This window comes from Bactrocera oleae, chromosome 4, assembly GCF_042242935.1.
Source record: "Bactrocera oleae isolate idBacOlea1 chromosome 4, idBacOlea1, whole genome shotgun sequence".
Taxonomy (NCBI): Eukaryota; Metazoa; Arthropoda; class Insecta; order Diptera; family Tephritidae; genus Bactrocera; species Bactrocera oleae.
In genome coordinates this window covers 44033067-44059597 of record NC_091538.1, presented here as the reverse complement: position 1 = coordinate 44059597, position 26531 = coordinate 44033067, and the positions used below count along the sequence as shown (strand labels likewise).

Genomic DNA, 26531 nt, shown 5'->3' with positions numbered 1-26531 from the left:
TTAATAATTCTAAAATCATAGAAATAAGTTTATTTGATCCTATTCTACGTTATTACATTGTTAACATCATTTTACGTTTTCAATTTTTTACAAGAAAATCATTTATACGATTATGTCAAAACCGGCAATTAACAAAAATTTAAGTTATTAGTGGTAAAATTTTTAAAAAACTAGTCCTCCAAATCCTTAATACGTAATCCTTCGCCTCCAGCTGTAGTAGATTGCACTCCAAAACCCGCGGACTCTAATTCCTCTTTCAACTTCCAATAAACTTCGTTACTCTCATAATTTTCAGGCAATAGCACAACAGCGAAACCACCCGCTCCCGCACCTGTTATCTTACTAAAGAAACCACGTTTAAAAGCGATGGCGAATATTTGCTCCAATTTTGGATGTGTCACACCGATAGCTTTAAGCAGATCATTGTTAATTTGGAACAAACGCTCCAGTTTTTCAAACTTTACACTATCATCCTTAGCATTACCAAAGCTTTCATACAGTGGTATGGCATCTGCTACTATCTCTTCGCAAGCGTCCCAAATGGAATCAATTACTTTTGGAAATGTTTCCCACAGGTGCCGTACCTTAGCAACTATATCTGCGGTACTGCGATTAACACGACTATCTACCAACATTATATTGAGTGGTCGCTGAATGTTAAGTGACTGAAATGCTTGGCCTTTAACGAACCTTAACATGCCGCCGTAGGTCACTACGGTATTATCAACGCCGGATGGCGTCCCATGCATAATGCGTTCCGATTCAAAAGCCCACTGAGAGATAAGTGCTCGATTTTCCAATTTAAGGTATGATTTTTCATCGAAATGACCGGTGATAAGTAGAAATGCCGCTGCTAATGTGGCACCGAATGATGCAGAACTGCCCAAACCAGAGCCTATATTTAATTCGGTATCAATCTGAATTTTAAATCCAGATTTTAAAGTAAGTTCACTCGGCGCTGCCAGAACTGCTCCAGCGAGTAAATAGTATATGGATAAAAATGTTTTCCGTGATTGCTGCTGTTTTGGGGAATTGTTGGTGCTGCCATCGAATTGTTTTGCAATAACAGCGCGTACATCCTCAAGTAGTTTTGCGGAACAATCAAGCTTACTCTCCGGGTATTTCTCACGAAAACCTTTAATGAAATCATTAAATTGTGACAATTGAATCTCAAAGGTGCAATTCAACGATTCCAAATTAAAAATAGCGACATCACTTTCTGGTTGTGGGTAGAATAGTAATTTCGTTGAAAGTCCGACAGCGGCAGCTAGAGCAGGTTTTTTATAAACGACTGCATGCTCACCGTGGAGAATTACTTTACCCGGCGCAATAATTTGAAACTTGTTCATGGTTCGCCGGCTATTGTTTAGATCGATTTTTAATTTATGTACGCTGTTTACTTGCTCCGTCAGCACAGAAAAATTTAAATAGAAATCGAAAACGAACAGCTATCTTGTTTACGCACACGAATACATAAGGAGCTGAACTCGCCACGTCTCAAACAAATTAGAATTGTGTTGAGTAATACTTTGTAGTCGTATTTTACGCAAATAAGGTCACTTGACTTTTAGTTCGTAGATCGGTTATCATTGCGTTTCGGTTTTCAACGAATTACAGTTGCTTTCTTCTAGAGATTTTATTTATATTTTTAAACGTTTTAGTTGAAATTACACAACTCTTGAATTATGTGCGCATGCGCTGTCTTACCTACGTTTAACTGGTATATATAGATTTATGTATGTAGTTGTTTAATATACTTTCACTTTCTGCGCAGTATATACTTATGTAGATGATTTCCGGTTTTTTAGCTTTAATCAATATTCGCTGGTTTTGTTTTTCCAACAAAGTTTGAGCTTAATAAAATTACTTGCTTTTTACTACTGTTTCTCGCTGAGTAGTTATTATAAGATCATTTAGATAAAAAACATATAGAGCTCTGATAAAAATAATACATTTTCATTAGCGCTTCAAACTCTGTTGCACTTTTTCCCACTCTTCGGGTGTGTATGATTTTTGAGAGAATGCGTGAATTTCCTTTAGTTCCTCTGCTAGAGCACTATTCACTAAACGATGTTTCTGCAGCAATGTCTTACCACGGAATGCCTCCGAAACAATAGTCACACTGAATTTACCACCACAGCCGTCTGATTCGTCGATCGCATTTACGTATAACGCTCCCAATTTATCCGCTAGTTTGTTTTCCAAATACTTTGACGTATATTTACTCATTTTAATTTCAGTTCAAGCAACAAATTGGCTTAAACTTCTCGCAACTGTTACGAGTTTGGTATCGGTAGTTACCTGAAAGACTAACCAAACGAGTGTATTTTATTATTTCTCATCATATTTATATAAACAGGCCGTATGTTGGTATATAAATATTACATATGTTTGTATATAAGTAGTTATTAATGCAGCAGTTCTATGCTTGAATAGAAATTACCTACAGCCTTTGCTGTCTTACAAATTTATGCAAAAATCTGTGCAGGCATATACGTACCAACATTTACAATTGACTACAATGAGCAAACGAAACTAATATTTCAGGTTATTTGGTTTTTTTTATCACATTTACCTTCCGTTTATTGCGCGCCGTGGGCAGGAACTTTTTTTTACCGAAAAATTGTCAGACAGCTGTGAATCGAGACTCGAAATTGATACCTTTTTATAGAAAATTTTAGTTCAAGTCAGCAAACAAACAATGAACAAAGTCTTCTTGGACGATTATGATTTAACTTTAAAGATGAAAATTTGATTAAGATTATGTATAACATAGGTATATTTTCTTTTGAAAAAAACCTAAAATCGCCACAAAATAAATGTTTCTATACTAAACGTATTTTAAACAACACCCTGTGTTATCAGCTGATACGCAGATGTATTTACTTAAGTCAAGTGTGGTGTTAACAAGGATGAAGTGTTAAATTAAGTTTATATAAATATAAATTTTTAGTTGAAATTATAATATGTCGCAACTTCGACGAGAAGTAAGTGAATATATTTTAGAAAACAATGCTAAAAGTAACAAAATTATACGTTGTCAATAGGCCTTAAGAGCGTTTAAGAAATTACATCGCACAAGGCAATTCGTGTTCCAAGGAGACGAGCTTACGTTGAAAGCCGGGCGTAAAGAAATAAATGACCAGTTTCGGAAAAATCAAAACGAAAAAAATGAGGAGGAAATAAAAAAGGTGTGAAAACGCAATTTTATTCTATCATTAAGTGTACACTTCTATATCTTAGATGATACAACTGGCCCATGACGTTGACAATGAACTGCGCACAAGTGTTATACAAGCCGTTCAGGAAAAAGAAGGAGTATATAGTAAGATTACACATTAACTACAAAACAAAAAATGCTAAAAATTTTAAATTTTTAGAATTACGTATCACGGAAGAAACGACACGATTGGACAACGTTGTTTTCAATCCAGATGCTATAATTGAGAAGCCAACCTCCCGAAATCGTAAAGGAAATTCTATGGGCGGCTGTTGTGGAGGGCAAAGCCCTTCTAAAAACTGAATCAATAAATCCCAAGTATCGAAACCTAGTTATCTTTAAAATCCATGTGAAAATAATAACAATATATAATAGTAATTAATAACTGTATTATTTCCTATATCTGCTTTTACTTTGGTGTGACTCGCTGTTAGTTTTTTTCTTTTTCACTATTTTATTTTTTTGTCTTTGCCGTTTTCTATCGTCAGATGTGTCACTAGAAATATCACTGCTACTTCCAGTATCCATACTAGATGACTCATTACTTGAGCTTTCGCTGTCAGAACTTGAGGATGTGCTATCTTTTCTTCTTCGCTCCGATTTTGCTTTTGGTTTTCTAGAACCATTTTCATTCTTTTCATTTTGTCGTTTTCTGTCTAATTGCTTTCCACTACTTTTGTGATCTGAATATTCTCGCTGCTTAGATTTTTCGAAATGATGTTTATAGTTCTTTGATTCGATATACCTATCGTGTCGTTCTCTAACTGGATAATATCTTTTAGATCGCCCCCCACTACGGCTACGTGATCGCCTATAACGATCTCGTGACGGTCCCTGTTCACGTTCTACATTTTCATAATATCGGCTTTTCCTTCGGTGTGAACTATTTTCTCGCTCATATCTGTAACTATTTTCTCGTCTTTCATCCTTTTCCCTTTGTACACGATGGCGTTCTTCTCGGGCCAATCTGCGCTCTATTGAATTATTTCTCTTTGAACGCTCTCGACCAGCCTCTTTTCGATCGCAATCATCCATTCTATGTTTTTTGTTGGGTTCCCGTAAGTTGTCAAATTCACTTCGTTTCAAGGAACCTTCCACCCCGCGGCCCTTTCCATGCCATTTCACTTTTGCAACAGATTGTGAAAAGTCAACATGAATCCGACGGTCGTCAATTAGAACATTGTCCATTTTAAAATAAGCTGCTTCACAAGATTTCTGATCTTCGAACTCAACAAATGCATATTGAAGTGAGTCGCCTGATTTTTTATCTCGAATTACTTCACAATTTTTTACTTTTCCAAAACGGCTAAAAATAATTTCTAAATCGTCGTCAGTAGTGACTGGATTTAATTTGCAAACGAAAAGCACATTCTCAGGTGGTGCCATTTCTGCATCAGGTAAATCTCCAACTATCTCCAGGATAGTTGCTCGCGCTTTTGCTTCCCGCTCCGCAAGCATCTCTTGCCATTCTTCGACAGTTTTCCCGTCTGTATCGTCAATATCTTCATCTGCAGCAATACGACCATTTTGCAAACGTTGTGGTGTAGGAGATGGAGAACGACTTGGTAATAAAAAGTTACTTGGATCTGGGAAAGGATCTTCTAAAATAACTGTATGAGTTATGCGAATATCTTGATAAGGTCGAAAGTTGTCATCGACAATGGCCTCATTAATTTTTCGAAGTGTTTCATGTCCTGAAATAGGATAAATGTTGTATGTAAGTATTTTAATTTGTTCATTCATTCATTTATTTCATATTTGAAATTCTAATTTTGCGTTATGTTAACAAGAAGGTGAAGATTTACAATGGAATATGTCCACGGAAGGTTCAATAACATTTTTAAAATGTAAATAACAAAACCACTTAAAATATAGACATACTATCTATTTCTTACCCTCTACAACTTCGCCAATAACACAATGTATACCATCTAATGAAGATAAATTTGGCGCTAAAGTGAAAAAGAATTGAGATCCGATTAAATTTTTGCCTGCAGAAACGAGCGACAAGAGACCGGCTGAAGAGTGATAAATCTTTGGTATGGTTTCAGCTTCAAAAAATCTTTTATCAAGACCATCAACTTCACCCCAAATAGAATTACCGCCATTGCCTACGCCAGTAGGATCACCGGTCTGTGCAATAAATCCACGTTCAATTGTGTGGAAAAGATTATAATTGTAGTATTTAAATTTACACAGCTTAATGAAGTTAAGACACGAAATCGGGCGCTCATCCACAAATAGATCAACAGTTATATCGCCTACTGTGGTTTCTATTACAACAGACATTTTTCATTAATTTCTAGGTTTTTGAGCAATCAACGAATCACAATGTAAGTAAACATAATATCAACGTTGATAATATGCAAGACATTGTGAGGAACGAAACACAAGGTGTACAAAAAATATTTTTGTAATTTTAACTTTAATTTAGTTTAATTTTAGTTAAAAAAAATTATTAAACCATTAAAAATTCAGTCTTAAAATATTCCAAAGACCATTCTAAAAAGGTTTAATTTAAGATTATTACGTATGGTTTATGGCGAACAATAAGACAGTGCAATTTACAAACAGGGTAATCCATAGACCATAATTTTCATATCAAAACAACAAAACTATCATAATAACAAAACATTTAAATTTCATTTGTTTTTAGAAAAAATAAATAAATAAAACACATAAAAGCTTATAAATGGAAAAAGATAATACAATTGAAAGTTCGCTAACACTTTCGAAAAAAATACAAGTCCAAGATGGTTTAGTGAATCAACCCGAAAACAATCATAATTCAATCAAGGGTGAGACTTGCAACCTTTCTGTACATCCTGATTGTAGTGATCATATTGAAGCGGACTTAGCAGTTATACGCGGCGATGCTATTGGTACTACATTGTACAGTGAACGTTTTGTGCTTTCGACGTTGCTGAAACTGACCAAATTGGAAAAAGAGCTTTCCGAAAATGATAGTTTTGAAAATGACCTGTGTACAATTTGGGATATGACAATTGAAGAGGATGTTGTGCAACTGCTACTGGAGCATAATGTATTGGAACTCTTTGCCGATTGCATATTTGCAACAAATGATAAACGATTAGTTGAAATATTGGTAGGCATATTGGGAAACATGTGTAATTTTAAAGAATCTCGTGATGCACTTGTTAATGATACATCGCTGGTTCAAACGCTTCTAGATTTAACCAATTGCTCCGATTCACCAACACTTCTTCAACTCACTCGACTATTTTCTGTTGTGCTAATACATGCAGATCGTGGCACTGCTTTGCATTGGTATCAACATATATCCCTTTGTCCCGATTTCATTAAAAATATTATATTTATATTAAGTAATTCCATAAACGAGCAACTTCTTCGTCAAACAATCGAAACTCTAAATGCGATACTAGCAAAATTTGCCCTTATTGAACCTAATCAAAAAGTACCTAAAAATAATTATGATGACGATTCTGATAATACAGTGTTATTGCCAACATTTGAGCAGTTATTTGTCAATGCATCTTTAATAAAAGCCACTACAGAAGCTTTCCTAGCGCTATTACCGAGGCGAGATAATGCGGAGTTGCATGAAATTCATGATGATGATAACGGTGATGTCGAAAGCACGATTGTGCTTACACAGAGTACGCACAATTTAATGCAGATTTTCCTCAACATACACTGTATATTAACGCAGTATGATAACCTGTCACAAAATAGTTATTTTCCACATATTGAGTCACTAATGGACTGCTTAGGTTGTATTCTCGAGCCTCTATGCAATCCTAAGTATATAGAGCACTTGACCAATCAGGAACAAGATCTTTTGGAAAGCATCAATGACATCTTTGAGGTTTGTTTAAGAAACTTAAATTTAATATACTTGTACGTAAAATACCTAATATGCAAAATTATTTAGTCCCTAGGAGACCCTTTTGATGAAAGATGCCTGATATATACAATTAGTATTTGGAATTTATTAAGATTGGAAAATGAGAGGCTTGCACGAAAGACACCACCGGGAAATGATTTTGAAGATATTGCATTTAAGGACGATGAATTTAATTTTGAAACCGGTTACCTAACAATACTCAATATGATAGTTCGTGTGATTAATGCTGCTACTGATCAACAGTTGGAAAATGCTTTGAAAGAAAATCTTGACGACAATATGAGGAATTTGCAAAGTACCCTTAGCATTGGCGATAATAATCAACCATCAAAGCGATGCTATTTAAAAATACGAAATGTACTAGAAAATTTACAGCAATAAAAATCTCATTATTCAGAATTGATTAAGCCGGTGCTATATGTTACTAATTTAATGAACAACTTAACTTACTATACATCACTAAAATTGTGGAGTATCATCATATATTTACTGTTTTCTATATAATTATTTTCTGACTATTTCTGTCCTGATTTGTTTAGTTGCCCGCGTAGGGACTCCATCCAAGATAGCTTGCCAAGTTTAACTGCGCCAGTACTATTTACAATCAAATTGCTTAACGCATTTGTAGTTTTTGGGTTGCGAAAAAGTGTATCTTTGTTAATCACACAATCCTTTAAATGCGAAAGTGAACCATCAAGTACTACGGCACGGGATGTAACTTCAATGTTGGACTGTTCTTCAATACACTCGGAAATGTTAATAACAGCTTGTTCGATTCCGTTTGCCTTAACAACGTTTTCTCCAGCCAATTCGGAGAGCTGCAGATTTAATTTTCCACCGTTGGTGCGCACCGTAAGATTACCATGAACACCAGCTGGAAGAGCAGTAGTTAAACTTTAGATTGCGCTTTTATAAGTAAAGAGTATAACTTACTCATATTGAGTTCTCCACTTTTTTGAACATCCACTTCAGTTCTTTTGTGGACATTTTTTAATTGTAAAGAACCGGTATTGGTTACAAATTTGGACTCTTCCACATAGCAGGAGTTTGTAGAGATGCTACCAGCATCTGTCTTACAGCTTAACTGATCACCCTGCAACTTCTCAAATGAAATATTCTAAAACATTATAATATATTTAAATTATTATTCACATTTTTTTATTATTCGGTTCACCTACTCCTAACTCCTTTGTCTCCACCACTGTAACTTTGCCCAAGAGCATACCTTTGCAAGATATATTTCCACCAGCACTGTCTAGAGTTATATTATCTGCTCGTAACTCTTTGGTGTCTATATTTTTTTGCGCTCGAACTGTAATTTCTGAACTGAAGATATTCCGCACTGTAACGCTATCAAGACCCTCAATATGCAAATCCGCGCGAATGGGTATTTCCAGATTGCAATGGAAATCAAAGGCGTTTGCAGTTTTATTTATTGCAATATTTACTAGCCTTTCATCTTCACTCACATCAACGTGCATGTTAACAGGACAATTACGAGCGTGTCCACCATGCAATTCGGCGATTAGCACATTGGCATCCGGGTACTCATGCACGTCGGCAGCCTTAACTTGCAAATAAATGTCGGAGCGTACATTAATTCGCGCAAATGGATAAATGTAGCGCATAGTTTCCTGATGCACTTGTTTACTGGGTGGATTTCCTGACAACATATTACTCATTTTATTTGGTTTTATGTATTTGTTGCCATACAATCGGACTTTAGTGGTTCGCATTAGCGGCGACAGCCGATGAATCAACAGCATTTCCTATTGAATGGATAAAAGAACCTATTTAAATAGTTAAAATCACTAACGTCTAATCAGCTGCTATTCAATAAAAAGAAACGTTTGTTTATTGAAATTATAGAATAAAGAGGAAAAGAAAGTAGAATATAGAATTTGGTCAACAAAACAAAAATAAATATTTGACAGGTGAAAGCTAATCCCATATTATTCTCATTATGCAGTTTTTCTTTTTTTCTTCTTCTTTCTTTCTAACCATACATTCGAAAGATATAAAACGGTTTTTTTTGGTCACTAATAAATAAAAAAAAGCTCAAATAAGCTACTTGTCATTTAAAGTTAGATAGGCTGGTAAAAAAAAAATTGTTGTAAAATTTAAGTTTCATCAATAACTACCAACAAAAGATGAATACTGTACACAGTTTTGCATATATGTATAGCACTTCTACTGCAGATGTGATTTGTTTTACTACTGCAAGTCTTCGTAAAAATTATATACATTGAGGAATTAATAAAAAATAGTATTCATTACATAGAAAGTCTCATTTTTATTGTATATCAATCTCCATAAATCCATCAGCATTTGTTAAATGTTGATTTTCTCTCTTCGTACCCTCTTCTACTGCGTAACTTGGTCCAATTAAGCAGTTTTTCAGTACGCACCCGCGTTTAACTACAGCTCTGCTTCCAACGATGCTATTCTCAATATTACAACTAAATGGCAAAAAATAATAAATATATGTAAATAAATATAAGAGTATATGGAATTAGTTTCATGAAATGGAAACTCACCCTTCCTCTATAATAGCGCTTGTCATTATAATAGATTTGTTTATAATATTTTTCGGATTGATTGTGCAATTAGCACCAAAAACACTAAAATTAAGTGATGTTTTCTCTGACAATTTCGCACTATCTCCGACTGCGATTTCCTTCATTTGAGTTGAGTTTATGACAGCATTTGATGAAATTAGCAAGTGTTCCTGATCGTTGAAAAATTGTGGCCAAATATTGAAAATCTAAAAAGGAATCACAGAGTTTATACCGGTTATTATAAAAAGATAAATGTAATTTTTAGATTAAGTTTGTTTTTTGTTGGAACAGATAAATGTAAATTTTATATTATTAAATTAATACAAAATAATTATTTTCTATTTTACCTTTTGATTAATTGCGAAAAAGCTTAGGGTAGTATTCACACGCACACCAATACTCTCTTTAGGTGCCACAACAGCATAACAGCGAATTAAATCACCATTGTATGGCTCCTTGATTCGAGAATCGTTAAAGAGTGTAGCTTTCTGTATACGTTGTTCTAGATGTGTGTGCGAAGCATACTGAAAGAAATAATAATGCTGAATTAAAATATGCGTGTTGTAGTTAAAGTGGCACACTGACATGAAATATATCATTTTCTAATTTTATTGTAACTCCCACTTCCGATTGCATATCTGGGGCGGCAGCTGAACTCCCCGGTTTTTTAGACATTTGCTTTTTAATGATATACGGTAAGAATTCGCCTTTAAGTGTTGAAAAGTTTTCTTTCTATAAATATTTGAATTTTAATTTTAATTGTTCATAAGACCATTACCGATAAACTTACCTTAAGAAGGAAATCAATTGTCCATTTTTTCATTACATATATATGAGAATCTACCAACCTAGAGAATATCGTTATTTTTCCATTCTTTCGCAACAAATGAGCGTTTACGCTCATTACTTCTTCAAAATCGCTTGTTGAAGCAAGAAATAGCAAGCGATTAGAATCAGGATGAATACCGATAAGATCACGTTCAGGTTTATGTTTTGATTTCGGTCCGGGCAACGTAACATCCGACTCAAATCCACTTTTGAATAGTAAGGCTGTCAAGGCAGCATCGTGCTGGCGAAATTTGTTTATTAGGGGATACAAACTTACGTTTGATACAATGTCGCAAGATAACACCAAAAAATCAGACTTAATTCTGCAAAAAAAAAAATGTTTTTATAAGTCAGTAATTTTAAGTTGTACTTAACTATTTCCCCTATATTACTTACTTATCGTGTATTATCCGCAAGCTGTCGGCGGTGCCAAAATCGCTGTCATTATCAATAGCCACAAAGTCAATTTTTATCTTTAGTGGAGTTCGTTCTAGTGCTTGTTGTATTTCCGAACGCTCATTTTCCAGAACCACAACAATTACATCTTTTAAAACAAAACAACAATAATAATTAAAATAAAAATATTCGCATATATTTTACCTTGAAAGTTATGCTGTTGGAGCATATTCAATGGGTACCATAATAATGGGTATGGACCGATTGGCAACAGGCATTTCGGCGAATCAGTCAACACTTCAGGCAGACGTGAACCTCGGCCAGCCGCTAGGACCACAGCTTGAAATTCTTGTGTAACCATGGTAATTTTATAAGTTTTCTATTACCGAATTATAAACTCGATTTAATGATCGCTTTTGCCAAATGCTAAATAGCCAAAATATCAAACTGTCAAAATCATCTGTTATCACTTGACTTAACAAAATTAGGATGTTAAGGTGGTTTGATAATTCAATATTAGGTGTGTTCATTTTAAGTACTATAGTATTAACGTTAGATTGTTTCCAACGAGATGTTACTATGAAATATATTTCTAATTAAGAAAAATAGAGAAATTGGAATTAGCCAAAGATTGGATCGGCTTTAGTATTTTATACCTAGGCTTTTGGAAATAAAGTTAGTATGGGCGGATAGAGGAGATTCAAGGGATCAAGAATATATAAATAGATATAGCAGTGAGAAACTTATAGTTTTTGAGATATTTACGTTTAAAGTAGAAAATTTCAACTATTTAAAGTCCGTATTTTTTCGATTTTGTATGAATTATACCCTTATATTTTTCATTTTTATATCCAGACATTTATTTTATATTATATGATGCAAAAATAGCTGTATTTCAATATTTAAATCATTTTTCAATTTTATTAATTTTGACAATAACAAAAGTGTTGTAAATGTCAAATAGCCAGTGTTGCCATACTAATATATTTTGCAAACGAAGAAAAATAAAATAAAAAGAGAGATTATACCCTAAATACAGGAAACATAATTGTTGATGGGCACTAATAATTTTTTTAGTTTCCTTCACTTGATAAACCCCGATGTTAACCTGGCCAGAAAGAAGTTCTGCGCAAAAAAAATTTGGTACACCACGAGGGTTTGGACCGACCAGGGTTATTTTTTTGAAGCGTGGACGAAGGCCGGCAACGCAAAAAGGAGTTTAACGCAAAAAGACCTTGGTACACCCCGGTGTTGGACCGACCAGGGTTATTTTTTTTTTAAGCGCAACCGAAGGCCGCCAATGCAAAAAGAATTTCTACAAGAAAAAGTAACATTGTCATAGAGGGTATAACATAATCCTTAATTTCAATGCTCTCTAATAGTTTATTATTTTTATTTTTGGATTCCTGTAATAGAATTTAGCAATAATTTAAATATTGAATTAAACTATTTTTGCACTGCATTTACCTAATGTAAAATAAATGTGTATAAACGAATTAGTGAATATAAAAGTGAAAAAAATAAGTGTATCATTTGTTAAAAATCGAAAAAATGCGTACTTTAAATAGTTGAAATTTTCTCTAAAACTATAAGTTTCCCACGGCTATTCTTGATCTGGAGGATCTCCTCTATTCGCCTATACCCATTTCATCCCCGAAAACCTGTGGAAATTTTATACTGGACACATTTCATTATACACAAAATTGAACAAAAACATTAGTCACCTTCTCGTGTCCCCTTAAGCTGAGGTGAAGTTATCTATTATCTAATGTAGACGTTACCACACGAGCCCTTCCCTCAGCCAAGATGTCAAAGTACTTGTGGCGAGAGGTTAATGATTACTGATCAGTGGAAATTGCTGACCCGAATGGTTGTTGTTATTGTAGTGGAGATTTAATCCTCGTTTGGGTGGTAAGGTTCGGGTTGTCATGACTTCAAAAGGTAGGTGCAGGAAACGTGCTATTTCAAAGGTGTCGGACCATAGGGAGAACGGTGCTATATGAGTGGGGTTCGCTGGGTATGCAAAGAGGTGGCTAGAGTCATGTGGGTACTCGTTGCACGCTGAACATATATTTGGTGTGTCGGGATTGAATTTGCGCAAGGGTTACTCTGGATTTTCGTGGCAGCTCGAGTTCTTCGTCTTTAATGTGTGGTGGTTTGACTCCAAGTACGTCATTCACTGTTAATGGCTCCACTGTGGTTGTAGTTACGTCCGAAGTCTGGTCGGCGTACTGTTCAATATCGTCGACGTAATTAAGAAAAGGACCTATTGTTGTTCCTAGAAGGGTGCTCCGCTTCAAGCAGACGACTGCAAAGATGGTTTCTTCGAACACATCATAGCAGAAACTGCTTGGAGAGAAGCTCCTTAACCGGAAGCATGCGGGCATCGCAGTGCAAATGTTCAACCGCAGACATCGAAAGACATCCTGTAGTAGTCCGAAGTGCAGTATTCTGACACGTCTGAAGCATCTTCGTCTGCGTTTCACTACATCCATTTGACCATATCAGTGCGGAGTAGTTTATGACCCGGAGGCCAATTGCCATGTATGTATGTTGCAAACAACATTTTTCGGAATTTTTACGGCATCGATTGTAATGTTAAGATTCAGTCTGTACTTCTTTGTCCAAAACACCAGTATAATTCTTCTTAATTTGGAGTTTTGACCTTGAAACAGTACGGATGATTGCCAACCGCTCAGGTGGTTGCGGGCCACTTCTTCAGGCCTGGAGGGAGCGTGGATTGTTCTATGTCAAGTAGCATTGTGTGATAGACAGTGTCAAAGGCTTTTGGCAAGTCTAACGCTACGAGGATCGTCTGGATGGTTTTTGATTTAAGCGAAGAACTATCTGGGCGTTTATGACGCAAAGGGATAGCAAACGCAATAATCTCAAGGAGTACTTGTTAGTTTTATTATCAAGTGAGAGAAACCCAGCGTTTCAGAGAGCGCCAGCCATAACAGCCCTCAACTAAAATGTAGCCATATTAGCCTCAGCTAAGAACAGCATGCCAAAAAGAAAAAGTCATCAACTATGGTAATGAAACAACGGTGTCAGAATCCTTTCAGAATCCTTGTTCGACATATTATCATATATATTTATATATTATATTAGCCGCCACGAGTAGTACTCTGTGTAATGAAATAACCTCGTTGTAATGACACATAAACGTAAACGCTCAAAGAACGGCATTTACATATGTTGAATCGAAATCGAATATATTGAATGAAAAGACATCGCAAACCTTAGACTTTAGTGTCGTTCTCAGGGACTATAATATTTGACAAAAAATAGTAAAAGACCCCATGCAGTGCTGCAAAATGGGTGGAGGCTGGCGTGAAGTTGTGAAGCAAGGTAATGTAATAAGTACTTGACAGTAACATTCATTAACCGAGTATTTTTGAACATTTTTACGGCTAAGATATGTGGCTTGAAACTCACTTACGCATTTGGCCCATTTCGATGAACGTATCAGGCGAGAAACTGCTCCTCATGCAGAGTACATATATGTGTAAGTATGTACCGACAGTATTTGCATACTAAAGAAAAACGATGATTTATTTCTGAAAAAACGCTTTCTAGAAGTCTTCACCTCCGTGATGGCGATAACCTCCTTATTCGATTAAAATGACTGCCCGGCTACTGAAGTTTTCGACATCACAACTAACCGAGTGAAGTTCACTGACAGGACTATTTCTTAGTCTTTGCTGTGTACCAGTCACAAAACGACACAAAAACCCTTGCGCTTAAATAATGTTAAACAATGTTTTAAAGTGGTCCCACCTTTGCACGTGCGGCATACATCAAGCCGAAAGTTTTCCTCTGCCTAATATTTGAAACAGGATAATGTTGACGCGGTATTTTCAGACCAATATTCCTACTCTCTCAGTTATCTTGCTTAATTGGCGATCTGCCAACACAAAATGTTGTTAGCCTTTTTCGTTAATGTTTGTTAAACCAATTTTTGACACTCGCAATCGAAGAAAAAGATAGAAGAAAATTCACCAGCATCCAAGTATTGACAATATTTTGCAATTACCCTTCTCAAACCAAGAACCGAATCATTTACTGACCCTTTTCCAGGTTTCTAAAATCCGCTGACGTGTCCGCTTGTTATCAATACAAATCCATTGCATTGCCCAGAACAATTACACAAGTTTAGTATTTTTACATATTTAATTTAATTTATGTTTACAAAAGTACAAATAACCATTCATATTAAGGTACACATATAATTCGATTTTTGGGACGACTTTCGAATTCGTTATATACATGCATATACATACATAGATGTTATAACAGTAAATAACTAAGAAGGAGTAAAAATAAAAATTGTTTACAATTCGTTAGACTTAATGTTTAAAGCTAGATTAGGATCGAAGTGTTAGATTTGCGCTTTGAATACAATTCAGATTGCAATTACTGTACAAGATAAATATGATAGCATTACCGTAAGCAAGAGTGTGGAGAAACTACAGTTGAATAGAAAGGTAGCGAGTTCGACTTTAATTTGTCAACTTTACTTTCTACGTTCGTATAAGTAATCGTCCTCATAGTACCGCGGCGTCGAGGTGGCGACGAAGAGTTGTGGGCGACGCTGTAACAGTGAAATGTTAATCTCCTCTGGTGTACGGTATACTTGTGGCTGTGGCACGGCATGTTGCAGAGGAGATGCAGCCGTGAAGAATCTGTAAGGGCTCGGTGTAACTAGTGGTGCAATCGTTTGTGCGATGGGCCGTTGTTGAATGGGGTGCTGTTGTTGCTGCTGTGGCTGAGTCGTTGTTGCGGCGGCAACTGGTTTGCGGTAAGCGGTTGTTTGCTGCTGTTGAGGCTGTGACTGTTGATGGACGGGTTGATGGCGCACCTGTTGCACTTGTTGGCGGGGTTGTTGGTAGATAGGTTGTTGCTGCTGCTGCTGCTGGAAACCCACTTGAACCTGGTTATGTAAAAAATATATTTTATTATAATAATTTAATTAGATTAATTTTTTTGGATACTCACAGGTTGACGCTGATAATTGACACGTTGACGTGGCGCCTCCTCTTCATCTTCGTAACGCTCGTTTTCATAGTAGTTCTCGGGGTAGTAACGTTCTGAGTAGCGCAGGGTTACGTTTGGTTTACTTTGGTGTTCCTGAAGATTGATTGGTTTGTAGAGGTAATCGTTGACGATGTGATATTTTGACGATTGCTGACAGATATTGTCATGCGATGGCGGCATACAGATGAGGTGGATTTGATGAAAGGTAAAGCCCTCCGGACAGATCCAGGAATGGCGTTGGTTGTCTTGGCAGTAATGGAATACTTCACAGTTGAGAGACTCGTCGGCGTAATAGCTGCAGAAGCGGCAAACAGAATAGTTATGAATGAAAATATTAAATTTATTTCAAAAATCTAAAAAAAAAAACCAACCCAGAGTTTTTTGTGTTGCAATTGAACGATGACTTAGCCAACAGTTGTGACAATCGGTCCGGCTCCTCTTCTACCTCCTCTTCACTTTCCTCCTCGCTGGTTGGTTTTTTATTCTGCTTCAGGTAATTACTCTGCTGTTTCACATTTCGATTTTGATAGATTTGTCGTGGCGCCTCCTCCTGATCTTCCTCTGACTGACTATAGTCGTACAATTGACGTTGTTGTATTTGTTGTGGCTGCTGTTGTTGTCGGTAAGCTAAATGCGTCTGCGCTTGTGATTCAAATTCATCCTCCTCATCGGTCGCTTCAATGGAGCGTGCAGCGAAGCCTTGCGGTTTGGCGGTAGTAGCTGAGGCAAGCACGTCACTGCTGGCAGCAGAGTACGCGCTGCCCAATAAGCATGTCGCGGAGACTAGCAGAATAAGTCGTAAGCTAAAATTGGTAAATAAAAAATCAGAACAATGAAAATTGTGTTTGGTTAAAAAACAAATATAACCAATAAACAATTTAGTACACTAATGTATGTTGAATAACAACGAAAAATAAATGAACTATACATACATACTTGTAGATAAAATAATAAATCGAAGAAGTAAAGAAATTTTTTTTTTTTAATATAACTATAAAATTTGTTTTGAATTTGTGGCCCCCTTTTAAAGTTTTAAAAAGAAATCGCTAAGATATACGAATTTATTAAAAGAATGTATTTTGATGATTGCATGAGTCGTACTCAAGTTTTTACGTGGTTTACACGATTTAAAAATGGTCGTGAGGATTTAAATGACGATTAAAGGCCAGGTTGTCCAGAAGCTAATAACTGTTATGAATTGGTGTAAAAAGTCCGTGAAATTGCTGGTGCCGATGCAAATTTCACTACGAGAATGTTAGCTGAGGGATAAAATACGAGTAAAATCACTATTTGGAAATTTTAACTGAAACTACATACTACATAAATTAAATGAAGACCAAAAAAGTGAAACAGCTTTTAATGTAATAACGGAGTTCTCTCAACAACCACCCTCTGTATTTATTTGATCTACCACCATATGACTATTTGGTATTTCCAAAAACTGAAAACCAACACGTAGGAAGTATTTTATGATGATATCCCAGCCATTTAAAGACGGGCTCAAGAACATTCCTATAAATGACATAAGAAACCTGTGCACACGTTAGCTGATCGTTCCAAACATTGTATTGAGTCCAATGCTACCTATTTTGTATAAATAATAACTTTCAAAGATGATATATTGTGCATTGTATTCTATATCCAAAAAGTTCGTTATTTTTATAACACGCTGTAGTTGAAAAATAAAGTATACATATTTTTTCAAATATATTCAACGTATTCATACCCCATAATTAACACATTTGACATATCAATATACTGTTATAAGGGATGGCAATAGTACATAAAACATCTAAAATTGCGACTCACCACTCAAATAATTTATAATACAAATTTATCATATAATCAGTTGTTCATAATCTTAAACGTAAATATCTTTTGTTAACCGTCAGATAGATGCCTGGTGCAGTCTTTTTATACCCTGAACAGGGTATATTAATTTTGCCACGAAGTTTGTAACACCCAGAAGGAAACGTCGGAGACCATATAAAGTATATATATAAATGATCACCGTGACGAGCTGAGTTGATTTAGCCATGTCCGTCTGTCTGTCCGTCCGTCTGTCCGTCCGTCTGTATATACGCGAACTAGTCCCTCAGTTTTTGAGATATCGATCTGAAATTTTGCACCTGTACTTTTCTCACAAAGAAGCTGCTCATTTGTCGGAACCGCCGATATCGGATCACTATAGCATATAGCTGCCATACAAACTGAACAATCGGAATCAAGTGCTTGTATGGAAAACTGTTTCATTTGACGAGGTATCTTCACGAAATTTGGCACGGATTATTAGTTAAGGCAACAATGTAATCTCCGAAGAAATTATTCAGATCGGATGACTATAGCATATAGCTGCTATACAAACTGAACAATCGGAATGAAGTGCTTGTATGGAAAACTCTTTAATTTGACGAGGTATCTTCACGAAATTTGGCATGTATTATTATTTAAAGCATTAATCTAATCTCCGAAGAAATTGTATGGATCGGATGACTATAGCATATAGCTGCCATATTAACTGAACGATCGGAGTAAAGTGCTTGCATGGAACATTTTTTATTTGACGAGATATCTTCACGAAATTAGGCACGAGTTATTGCTTAAGGCAACAAATTATTCTCCACAGAAATTGGTCAGATCAGATCACTATATCATATAGCTGTCATACAAATTGAACGTTCGGAATCAAGTTCTTGTAAGGGGCCTTTGTTTTTGTATTATAGCTTCGACGCAACCGAAGTTAACGTTTTTTCTTGTTCGAAATCGATTTGGTGGCTTTTTTATATCCACATATTCGAAGTCACCTAAGAATAACTGCTGAATTTTCATCAGAAGATTTTTCAGGTCGGAAAAATATTTCGAAATTCTAAAATGTTTGGCAAAAATTGTTTCGATCCGCTTTCGAGTCCACAACTGAACCGTCGACAGTCACATATTCCACCTATACAGCTACTTAGGTTAGCAATTTTAATAGATTCCACTTATTTGTGGATACTAGGTATACCAGAAAATATGTCGTGCATACAAATTTCATTTGTTTATTTCATGCAGTAAAAGAAAGTTATGATGGCTTATGACAGTGAATATATCACAAAAGAGAAAAATATAATTCAAATGCAAATTTGTTTTTAGGGCGTGGTTAGGGTTATTGTTATGTTGAACTTGTGCAACATGTCTAATGGACATTCATTTTAAATACATTGTGCTGCCAAATGAAATTCGAAGTATTAATTAGCTAGAGTACGGGAGCAAGACTTTCAAAAATTATTATACGGAGTGGTCGTTTATGGTCTGGTTATAATATCACTGATTAATTTAAAACGCTTCGTAGTCGAGTATTTTATAATATAGACCATTAAAATATCAGACTGCATACGCACAAAATGGAGAAATAGATATGTACAAGAGAAATCTACATACATTTATTTTAACCTAAATTTTATAAATTTTTTCGGCGAAGAAAGTCGTTAATGTACGACATGCTATTTTAGTGAATGTGGAGCGGAGTATCCACTTTATGGAAAACTTTGCAAAAAGATTTTGGTTTGCGAGCTTATAAAATTCAACTCGTGCAAGAATTGTAGCCGAACGATCATCAAGCTTATCGCACGTTCGGTGAAGAGGGTCAAAACGAGATGGCCGCCAAACCCCATTTTCATCAAACAAATTCTTTTCAAGCGATGAAACTCACTTTTGTTAGAATGGGTGATATGGTGCATATTTCTTTAAAAATGAAGATATACAGTCAACGAAACAATAAATTTATTGAAGGAAACTTTTGGTGTGCGCATTATCTCGCGTCGTGTGCCTGTGGCGTGGCCTCAAAGATCGAGCGACTTAACACTACTAAACTATATTTTGTGGGGTTATATGAAGTCACTTATCTACGCAGATAAGCCCGAGACAATTGACGCCATTGACAATTGAGGATATGGACATATGGACCTAATTGCTGCAAAAAGTGGTAACAAATTTGGTCTCCCCTTATATTTATGCAATAAGCTAAATACTTGGTCATAACATTAAATTAATTTTATTTCATTTTTATTTCTTCTTGAAAACCACTTGTCTGAAAAACAATTTGACATCACATAAACCAGCCAGACTTTCAGAATGTCAGTAACAGAAAAAAGTACTACTTGAATTGAAAATTTTGTTCTAATCTTTAAAAGTCTCGTATTTCATAACTGTGTAGTATGTGAGATTTTGTATTTTGTTGGCACTAGTTTCGTTATTTTGATAAAACTGTATGACACGAAAATTCGGGTGTTAATGGTACCCTAAAAGTAGTTGAATGAAGGCTATCCGGGCTTCACGCTAGCCGAAATAACCATTGGTTAGTGGTTTGATTTTATACAGGAAAATATCAAAAAAAGCTACGAAATGCTTTTGTATGACTGTAAAGTTAATGCAGTTAATCTAAACAGACGACACTCTAACAATCAGGGGTGTTTAGTATGTGATAGTTGTTGATAGAATCCGAATTGAGACCGATAAAAAAATGTAGTAGGTGTCGTGAATTCAGACATTCAGATTATTGTTTTGTCGTTCGAAACAGAAATTGTAGCGGTTTTGGAGAGAGATCTTCGCTGACAGATTTGAAATGTAAGTTAAGAAAATAATTTATATTATTGTTACAATCTAATTTATCGTTATTTCTATAGAGGAAAACATAAGAAAACACAAAATGTCATACTTATTGAGTTTATGGATATTTTAAGAGGATTTACAAAACTAATAAACATAATTTAACACCCAAATGCATCTTTATTAAGTCGATAATTTGATATAAATCTGTAAAGTAAGCATGTTTACAAACATACAAGTAAATGCAAGCCAAATTTCACATGCAATTCCCCTGGTGCATTAAGTGGATTACTGTGATCTTTTAATACAAGTATCTTACTTTTAATTTTTTCGTTGCTTTTTTCTTCCAATAAAAGAGGAGCTAAAATAACGGAACTCCTTGTAAACTTTAGTTGACTTTATTAGGTATTTCAAATATGTGTATCAAACGCTTCCAAATTTATTCATATGGAAGTTTTGTCACAATAGTAAACAGCTGATTCGAATATTAGTTTTGCATATGTTCGAAAAGACGAAAATCCAATCACATTCGTTGACGCCATTGAAAATCAGAATTGGTTTGCAATTCTGACAACTATGGAAATCTGTCTTGAATTCCACAATATCCCTGAATATCAAAAGAACCTGCTGCATGTATCATATTTGAATATTTTGGGTATGCGACAAAGCGGGTGCCACGGGAGCTTACAACCCACGGTCTCACCGTGTCACAAATTAATGCAAAATTGTATAGATTAGATTTTGAATTAATGGTTTTAAGCTCAAATAAAAAACAAAATCTGTCTTATCTAACTATAAGCCACTGTAAATACTGACTTCCATTTGTATATAACTTTCTTGAAGCATTCGTAAACTTCATCCTGGCTTGAAGAGCATCATCTGCTTTATTTATACTTGCAACCCATACAATACCATGCAATCAATGAAACTACTTTATGATATGGGAAAATTTCGAAAATGCGCCGAACAACAACTAAAGTAACAATTGAATTGCACACATACGAAATTATTTAATAAAGTTTAAGTGCATATGTACGTGAATAAAAATAACGATATACATGAATGTTTTGCTTATTTTTAAGCATCACAGTACATATTGTAAAGCACGTACACATACGAAAAATACGAAAACAATACGAGTAAAAAAAGTACGCGGGAAAATTTACGCTTGCGAACTTTGGAGCTTCAGCAGGCAGTTAGATTGGCAGGGGAACAAGTCGAAAAGGAATGACGAATACACAGAAGATGCGCCAAAACGAGCATACCAAACACTTAAACATCTTCAGAAAGCTAAACACGAAAACCAAATAGAAAAAGCAAGAAGTAAGTAAAAAGTAAAGATACAAGTAAACATGATAACTTCACGTTGAGTAGGATTCAAGCGGTCGTCGATATGATTATGTAATCGAAAACGTTGTTGGCGTTGTGGTGCAGTAGTTTGCAGTGTCTAGTGAAAAGTGGGAAGTGACACTGGCACAGCTAGACGCTCTTGCACACGTTGTGCCACATTAGAGCTTCACTGCCAATTGGGTTCATGCATACACACACACACCTAGCATATAATTGAAGAGGCTACCATCATATGAATGAGCGCACATTGAGAGTAGAAAACGGCGAAGACTGTAGTTGCGCGAGGGCTAAATGTGGTTTTCAATATCTATCTACATTCCATGTGTGCATATATAAACAATAAATTCTGTACATGTACTGTTACGAATTTCGGTTGCTTAGCTACATTCAACTGCATATATGTATATAAAGGATGTTTTTTTAGGAGGTATAGATTTTCTAGAGGGATAGCTGTCAAAGTAAACTCATGTGTTTAACATTTACTCACATTCTTAGTACATTTTCCTAAATCCTATGTTACGAAACACTAAATTTCTTGAGCGAGCTGTTAAATTTGATTTTTTATTTCTTGTGTCACTGGCAAAAAATAATTAGATAGTGCCTTTTAAAAATTACCCTTGATATTTCGCAAGTTCCACTACTATTAAGCTTAGCGCCTTACCAAGTATTCAGACTTTTACCACTCATATATACTACTTAAAATATATGAAAGAGTATAACCGATTTGCCACTTATAGTTGTATTATTTCTTGCAATTAAATTTCGCACTGACTTTGTCAGCTTTACCGGATTTATTTTTGACATCTCGGCTTTTGTAATACCAGAAGTTTAAAGTTCTCTGATTTGACATTATTGTAGACCCAACTTAAGCAATCAGAGAACGCGTTTTTGAGAAGAAATGAGATAAGTTCGTATCAAGTGATCTATGATAATTAAGTAAACCCACTTAGAAAGACTTAACTTGTCAAAAAACATAAACAAATCGAAAATTTTTTTTATGAAACTCGTGTTTAGCTTGAGCCATGAGAAAGATAACTGCCTTAATGGGCAATTAAATAAAAATTAAAAAAACAAGAAAAAATTACTGTACCGTAGCTATACTACCCTAACCAGGTGCTTTTTTTATGCTATAGGGTTTCGATCTGAAGAATATGTCCGGAGATTGTAGCGATGCCTTACAAAATAATATATACCAAATTTCGTGAAGATACTACCTCGTCAAATACAATAAAACAGTTTTCCATATAAGAATTTGTGTTCGACGTTACATCAAAGGTCTTTGAACCGAAAATCAACATTCGCTGCGTTATTGCCGAGATAAGGCTGCTCATGCTGGAACAAATGTTACAAAATTAGACCGAAGGATTTCAAAAGACTTATATTTTGCAAACTTATATAGAGCAAAACTGTTAACAACTTTACATCTTTAAAAACACCCTATAAATATGCATATGGATTTTATAACAGACAATAACTGTTTGACATAGTTTTATGACTTGTTTTTTACTTTTTGTCACGTTTTCAACTTTATTTCAGAGCGGAAGGTGCAACATGAGACTGACTACCCAACAAATATATGTAAATGCATGTATGAGAAGATGTTAAAATATCCACATGTGTTTATTCCTATACTTTATGCTTATCTACAAACATACTCGCGCTTTAGTAAAGCTCTGAAGTGTGGGCTGAAGACTTCCAGACAGCAGTCGCGCATTCAGTTGGTGTGTATCCATGTGTGTGTGTGTGTGTGAAGTGCGCAAATTGAAATGATGATGGCAGTGCTCTATGGTGTGAAAAATTTACGGTTCATATTGGAACATACGTTTGGCTTGGGAATGCGAGGCAATACCGCTTATTTATACGCCAAATATAAGCTCATCAACTGAGTTGTAAAGATGTTGAGATTTACGACAACAAGTGCGCTGTGTGAGTTCAGCGTTTCGAGATTTATGGCTGCATAAAGTTTGCTGTTTAGTTTAAAGTGTGTGTACATACATACGTACATATGCCACATATGTGCGAGAAATGTGCGAGAAATGTGTTGCAATATGCGCCATAGTTCTAAAGTTTTGCATTTTACTAAAGATTTCAGCAGCGAACTTGTGGGCGTTTATTAATATAGCTGTAAGCGTAAAATGCGTATTAGTGGTTGTAAATTAGAAACTATGGAAGATAATGTTTAAACGTGTAAAAAGTGTCGCTGCTTATAATTTTTTTGTGGGACGTTAAAAAGTTGACCGACTATAACGCATATTCGCACATCTGCCAGCAAAAAAATAGGTGAATATAGAAATTGACGCTATACAGGGTGTGTCATCTTTTAAGAAAACACTAATTAACTTTGAAAAGTAAAAAATACTCGTATTTTATATTCGAGATATTTTCTTTTCATTTGGTCCTTTACAATTTAATTGGGCTATATTTTTAATGAATTTGACTTAGAAGTTAGTTTTTTTGATGCGCATTTTCGAGCATATTGAGCTACAAGTATAAAGCGATGATTTCGGCACCATAAACTGGCATCAGACGACCAGAGAATGTTTGAAAAAATATTTCCGAAAGATAGTTTTGATACAAAAGTCGGTCCAAATAGTCAGTTTTAGGTTATGCAATATCGTTTGAGAAATATCGAAAGAATTTTCGTTTCTCCAAAGGAGACAATTTTTCTATGGTAACATATTAACGCCACTAGACGGTGTAAAAAGTGACCTGTTACTTATCAAATTTATTACCTATTTCAAATACAACTTTCAATTAGTCATCACTAATAATGTAAAGCGATTGTGGTTAGAATCTCAGTGAACTGCATTTTCTTAAAAATACCCTGCAGGCCAACTATCGGTTATTCATTGGCAATGTTCTCCGGGTTATTTTTACAAAAATTTGGTTCTGACAATGAAATGCCTGAATGTAATATTATTTTAAATAAACTTTCAACGATGTCATCATTTATGGTACACTAGTATGAAGTTATCCAGCCGACGTTAAAACTTTCATTATATTATGTAAAATATTTACTTGTTTACCCAGCGAACTATATTCCCAACAATATGGCTTCGGTCAACAGTTAAATTGCATCCATTACCTTTCAGCTTCTTCAAACGTTGCTTGAAGCAATGGATAGTGGAGGGTGACTTCAAGTCTTGAAATACCACCACAACAGTGTGTACCCGAAAATTACTTTGTGATTCTGTGGATAGTGAGCAAAAGCCAAAAGAAAGAAAAATTGAGCAACATGGTAGGGGCTATAACAAGGTACTTAACCCTGAGGTCTCACTTTGAGAAACTGAAATATATAATATCTTCTAAAAATCTCACTCTGTTGGCAATTTTGGTAAAAAAATTGTAAATACAAATTTTTTGATTTCAAAAAATCACTGCAATACCTCATCTTAGAAATAAGTATTTACATTTCAATTATGTTTGATTATTCAATAATTTGGTTGTTCGCTTGATCTGTACATACATATGTTAACTGATATTTTGAAAATTTAGACTGAGTTCACACACGAAGACTTTTGCCGCCCAAACAAGGTCACCGAATCGTGCTCGGGTAACACGCTTTGTATTCTTGTTTGTAAAGGCCCAGATATGCATACATAACACGTTTGTTTTTTAATGTTTGTGAGAGCACGCAAATGTGGATTATCAAAATGAAGTGCCACAACAAACGCAATGAGAGAAAAGAGAGATCAAGGATATGAAATGTCACGTAGCATAGAAATTTAAGTTCAACAGACTTCTATTTTATGCCCTGCATTCCGTAATCGAATACATGCAAAACCTATTAAACAGGTTCTTTATGTGACAGTACTCATGTAACATATGACAATGCTATGACATGTATGCATAACTTAGCCTTAACAGTTCACTGCTACGAAACTCGGCATTTATTTTCATTGTAAGTTATTTCCATGGTTGCAATCGCGCTCGGTTCCAAACGAATATTTGCAATATGTTGAGAAATTTGAAGTTTATTATCTATTTTTTGTATGTAATATGAAAATATAATAGAAACATTTTAGAAAAGGATGAACACGGATAATAATTAGCGAAAATGAAGCGTACAAGAATTTGAAAATGTGATATGAAAGAGAATGCAGAAAATTGTCCGACTCGAGTTGCCGGGCTCGTGCCACGTGCTGAATACTACTAGGAGAAATTATGACTATATGCATAAGTACGTATCACGGAGTAGAATTTATTAGAAATAGTATTTATTTCGTAACTATGAAAAATATTACTAAAAGTGCTCTGAGGCTAGCCTACTATGAAGATAGATATTAAATGACAAAAAACGAACGTGGTCTCGAAATTTATTTTTTGTATTGTCTTCTTCAGAAGTTTCTAACGCATTTGGGAGACCTTTTAGTTAGAAAAAAATGCAGAAAAGAGCTGATGTGAATAGCCTAATTGTTTTTTCTTAAATTTACTTTATATATCGTTAGATCATAAAAATAAATTTATTGGAAATTAATGCTGTTGAAAATGCACAAGATATTTAATATATTTTTATCAGAAGCTCTTCAACAAGCAATTATCAGTTAAATTTTAATTCATTCAAAATTAAATTAAATTTGACTTACTTATATTTACGACTTTAATCGCTTATTTAGTTAAATGTTAAATTATTAAGCTATGCAACGGTAAAATTAATAAGAATTGTAGC

The 26531-nt window shown here is 35.0% G+C and overlaps 8 protein-coding genes and 1 long non-coding RNA gene across 13 annotated transcripts in view; 3 read left to right on the top strand and 6 right to left on the bottom strand.

Moving 5' to 3' along the window:
* Positions 1 to 7: 7 nt before the first annotated feature.
* On the bottom strand, positions 8 to 1349 carry Mvk (Mevalonate kinase). Its single transcript, XM_070108186.1, has one exon. The coding sequence runs from the start codon at positions 1347 to 1349 to the stop codon at positions 171 to 173; it is 1179 nt and encodes a 392-aa protein (XP_069964287.1). The 3' UTR covers positions 8 to 170.
* LOC118679675 (uncharacterized) lies at positions 1275 to 2745 on the bottom strand. Of its 3 annotated transcripts, none has more exons than XM_070108187.1 (2): positions 2501 to 2745; positions 1275 to 2309 (listed from the first exon to the last, which is right to left on the bottom strand). In XM_070108187.1, the coding sequence occupies exon 2, from the start codon at positions 2227 to 2229 to the stop codon at positions 1960 to 1962; it is 270 nt and encodes an 89-aa protein (XP_069964288.1). In that variant the 5' UTR covers positions 2230 to 2309; positions 2501 to 2745; the 3' UTR covers positions 1275 to 1959. The 3 variants fall into 3 exon arrangements, with proteins under 3 accessions (XP_069964288.1, XP_014100358.1, XP_014100341.1); XM_014244883.3 differs by having other exon boundaries at positions 2576 to 2745; XM_014244866.3 differs by having other exon boundaries at positions 2444 to 2561.
* Positions 2746 to 2830: 85 nt separating this feature from the next.
* On the top strand, positions 2831 to 3620 carry LOC106625044 (complex III assembly factor LYRM7). Its single transcript, XM_014244844.3, has 4 exons — positions 2831 to 2987; positions 3048 to 3191; positions 3244 to 3325; positions 3381 to 3620. Exons 1-4 carry the CDS (start codon positions 2967 to 2969, stop codon positions 3521 to 3523), a joined length of 390 nt encoding a protein of 129 aa, XP_014100319.2. The 5' UTR covers positions 2831 to 2966; the 3' UTR covers positions 3524 to 3620.
* LOC106625023 (peptidyl-prolyl cis-trans isomerase sig-7) lies at positions 3590 to 5585 on the bottom strand. The gene is made up of 2 exons (XM_014244828.3): positions 5116 to 5585; positions 3590 to 4914 (listed from the first exon to the last, which is right to left on the bottom strand). The coding sequence occupies exons 1-2, from the start codon at positions 5507 to 5509 to the stop codon at positions 3611 to 3613; spliced, it is 1698 nt and encodes a 565-aa protein (XP_014100303.2). The 5' UTR covers positions 5510 to 5585; the 3' UTR covers positions 3590 to 3610.
* Positions 5586 to 5775: 190 nt separating this feature from the next.
* Positions 5776 to 7513, top strand: LOC106625259 (uncharacterized). 2 transcript variants are annotated; one of them, XM_070108185.1, is made up of 3 exons: positions 5776 to 5795; positions 5877 to 7067; positions 7134 to 7513. In XM_070108185.1, the coding sequence occupies exons 2-3, from the start codon at positions 5913 to 5915 to the stop codon at positions 7485 to 7487; spliced, it is 1509 nt and encodes a 502-aa protein (XP_069964286.1). In that variant the 5' UTR covers positions 5776 to 5795; positions 5877 to 5912; the 3' UTR covers positions 7488 to 7513. The 2 variants fall into 2 exon arrangements, with proteins under 2 accessions (XP_069964286.1, XP_014100561.2); XM_014245086.3 differs by lacking the exon at positions 5776 to 5795 and having other exon boundaries at positions 5818 to 7067.
* LOC106625243 (protein FAM185A) lies at positions 7496 to 8974 on the bottom strand. Its single transcript, XM_014245069.3, has 3 exons — positions 8285 to 8974; positions 8040 to 8223; positions 7496 to 7980 (listed from the first exon to the last, which is right to left on the bottom strand). Exons 1-3 carry the CDS (start codon positions 8870 to 8872, stop codon positions 7622 to 7624), a joined length of 1131 nt encoding a protein of 376 aa, XP_014100544.2. The 5' UTR covers positions 8873 to 8974; the 3' UTR covers positions 7496 to 7621.
* A 405-nt stretch (positions 8975 to 9379) lies between these two features.
* eIF2Bgamma (eukaryotic translation initiation factor 2B subunit gamma) lies at positions 9380 to 11345 on the bottom strand. Its single transcript, XM_014244037.3, has 7 exons — positions 11093 to 11345; positions 10889 to 11036; positions 10455 to 10815; positions 10250 to 10396; positions 10012 to 10188; positions 9644 to 9870; positions 9380 to 9565 (listed from the first exon to the last, which is right to left on the bottom strand). Exons 1-7 carry the CDS (start codon positions 11247 to 11249, stop codon positions 9400 to 9402), a joined length of 1383 nt encoding a protein of 460 aa, XP_014099512.2. The 5' UTR covers positions 11250 to 11345; the 3' UTR covers positions 9380 to 9399.
* Positions 11346 to 14071: 2726 nt separating this feature from the next.
* Positions 14072 to 15234, top strand: LOC106624562 (uncharacterized). 2 transcript variants are annotated; one of them, XR_004976509.2, is made up of 3 exons: positions 14072 to 14239; positions 14307 to 14396; positions 14468 to 15234. It is a non-coding gene; the product is annotated as an uncharacterized lncRNA (long non-coding RNA). The 2 variants fall into 2 exon arrangements; XR_001331031.3 differs by having other exon boundaries at positions 14073 to 14239; positions 14307 to 14400.
* Positions 15043 to 26531, bottom strand: part of LOC106624360 (transcription factor SPT20 homolog) — a 32780-nt gene continuing 21291 nt past the window's right edge. The window contains exons 2-4 of the mRNA XM_014244088.3: positions 16297 to 16728; positions 15887 to 16220; positions 15043 to 15821 (exon numbers count right to left, since the gene is read on the bottom strand). Of these exons, the coding sequence (XP_014099563.1) occupies positions 15405 to 15821; positions 15887 to 16220; positions 16297 to 16728 (1183 nt within the window). The 3' untranslated portion in view covers positions 15043 to 15404. The remainder of the gene's footprint in view (positions 15822 to 15886; positions 16221 to 16296; positions 16729 to 26531) is intronic.